General features: G+C 33.8%; 1 protein-coding gene across 2 annotated transcripts in view; it reads left to right on the top strand.

The window, feature by feature from the left end:
* The first annotated feature begins 1,601 nt into the window (after window positions 1-1,601).
* Window positions 1,602-2,634, top strand: part of pnck (pregnancy up-regulated nonubiquitous CaM kinase) — an 11,617-nt gene continuing 10,584 nt past the window's right edge. The window contains exons 1-2 of one of the 2 annotated variants that reach the window (XM_039665536.2): window positions 1,602-2,104; window positions 2,568-2,634. The exon at window positions 2,568-2,634 is cut by the window's right edge and continues 29 nt beyond it. In XM_039665536.2, coding sequence (XP_039521470.2) covers window positions 2,590-2,634 — 45 coding nt within the window. In that variant the 5' untranslated portion in view covers window positions 1,602-2,104; window positions 2,568-2,589. The remainder of the gene's footprint in view (window positions 2,105-2,567) is intronic. The other variant, XM_039665525.2, reaches the window with a different exon arrangement.

The raw sequence follows: 2,634 nt of genomic DNA, 5'->3' as shown, positions 1-2,634 counted from the left end.
CTTGGAAGTGGGACATTTTTTAACATAACTCCGATTGTATTCATATGAAAGAAGAAAGTGATATACATCTAGGATGACTTGAAGGTGAGTAAATCAATTTTCATTTTTGGGTGAACTAACCTTTTAGGATCTAATATGACCCACTATAGTTGGGTAAGGGGCAGTCAGTCTTACTTTTCAGTATCAAATTAGACCCATCTATGTTTTTATATAACGGATAAAAAAATGTTATGAACCGTATTAAAGAATAATAAAAAAAAGATGTCCAACTTGTAAGACTGTCCTGACAGTGTACACAGTGAAAAAATATTTTCAAGATTTGTTATCACAACATATTTTCTTTTGTCAGATCAACGTTATAATTTATTTAGTTGAGATAACTTATTATTTTGAGTTTCTGATGACTAAATTAATCTCCTTCATTGTATTAACTCACTTTTTACAGTTCAATCAACTTAAAATTTTAAGGCAACCCAGGTTACTTACTTTAAGTTAAACCAACAATATTTTTTACAGTGTAGTAATCACAACATTTTTTTCTTTTGTCAAATCAACTTAAATCATTTATTTAGTTCAGATAACATATAATTTTGAGTTTCTGATGATTAAATCATTCTCCTTCATTGTATTAACTCACTTTTTCCAGTTCAATGAACTTAAAATTTTAAGGCAATCAGGTTACTTACTTTAAGTTAAACCATCAATATATTTTTACAGTGTAAGAGGATTTAGGGCAATTTTTTTTCTGATTTCTTTCACCAAATACAGTCATATTTTTGCATAATCAAAAATGTAGAAAAATAAACTGTTCATGAAAACTGACATTTTGTGTGTGTGTGTATATATACAGTATATATATATATATATATATATATATATATATATACACACACACACACACACACATTCGAATTATAGAGGAAGCATGCATATGCTTCGGTATGAGTAATTACCTTCCTTTGTGTTCCACTCCCTTCACCTTCACTCTCTATGTAAAAAAAAGAAAGAAACAAAAATAAGATGAAATAACTATAAGACATTTATTTTTGTCTCTAGACAACAATAAGTTTCTCTAATAGTGTAGTCCAGGGGCCCTTTATTATGGGATTAAAGTTAATCAAGGCTTCCCTCTGGTGGTCATTCTCTATTTCAACACACAGTAGTGGAATATGAGAAATACAATTACTTTGGTGCAACGTTCATCGACAAGAGATGCCTGTCAAGAGTTTTACTTAAAAAATCTTTAAAAGGTACAATTTTATCACTTTAATTATTTACCAAATAAATATCAAATCAGATTTTATTAATATTCTGCCTAATATATATATTTTTGCACATCATTTTTTGTTTGGTAAAAGCCTGGCATGATGTCTCAATATGTAGTGTATGACTAATGTCAAGTCACATTTCACCTATTTACCTTCAATACCTTGTTAGTAAGCGTATATGGGCCAAAGCACACAGCAGGTGAAAGTAACCGTCATTCAGGGTTTATGAGTGAGTGTGTGTACAGTGTTCACAGACGTGTGGAATGATAATACTCGAGTGGAAAACCCCTGTGCCCATACAAGGAGAGCTGCGAGAGCTCTGGATCTGTGGGAGCATTACTGAAAACAGCCTCAATAATGTAAACAGACACTGCGGCTTCTGGCGATCTCAAGGCATTTTAAAACAAACCGTAACGCTTTCAGTTCAGCAAAGCCTGACTGTAATGATGAAGAATGCTTATTTAATGTGCAGCCTATCAGACAATGTTCATCTGTTCTCATCGTACATTCAAGAAACCATTTGAGGACGTCTGAACCAGTCTTAAGGGGCCTGTTGTAGTTTGACCAACCCACCCCTCCTCTATCGCCATGACTTTTTTTTTTTTTTTTTACTTCTTTCTCTTGATATTTTTTTTCCCACACCACTTTCTCTCTCTGCTCTCTGTGCCTACTCTCCTTTTGTCAATCTCTTTTCAACGTCAACTTCTCTTCTAAAGCATGTGGGCGTTTAAGGTCATCGGTGTAAAATGAATGTGATTTTCGATTAAAGAGCAGAGAGGCTGTTGGGAGTTTGGTGACGTGAACAGAAACGGTTGCCTTCCAGATTTTCACAGCAGGTAATTGAGCTTTGGCTTAGATCTCTTTTCTAAAGGGTATTTTGGGGGAGAATATCACTGATTATTGATCTACTTTCAATGAAAAATATTCTTTTATTTGTAAATGTGTCAGGAGCAACTGAACTGAATTGAGTCAAGGTTTTTTGGTAGAAAATAAGAAGTTGTGTTAATGGTGTCTTTTTATTCCAAGGAAATCAAACATCAAGGCGTTGCGTTCATAACTGTTTTCCCAGCAGAGCTTGTGCGAGGGGAAAAGAAAATCTGTCAAATCTCATTGCTAGTCATTGAAATCTCCAAAAGGAATCAGAATTTGGCTTTTGCACGTAATGAAAAGCATATTCTTTATTGTAGAGTGCATGCAAAATGTGTTGCTTCAGGCTTAGAAATGAATGTGCTGATGATTTTCAGTTCAAATTTGCATGTACATATTAGTGTTGTGTGTGTTTATGTATATAATATGCAGCTCACACCTACCCTGCATTACCATGCCTCTATTGAGAGATCTTCGGAAAAAAGATGACATCAATGCT

Source organism: Pimephales promelas, chromosome 14 (assembly GCF_988280905.1).
Source record: "Pimephales promelas chromosome 14, fPimPro1.hap1.1, whole genome shotgun sequence".
Lineage (NCBI taxonomy): Eukaryota > Metazoa > Chordata > Actinopteri > Cypriniformes > Leuciscidae > Pimephales > Pimephales promelas.
The sequence above is the reverse complement of the archived record's forward strand: the minus strand, read 5'-3'. Positions and strand labels throughout refer to the sequence as shown.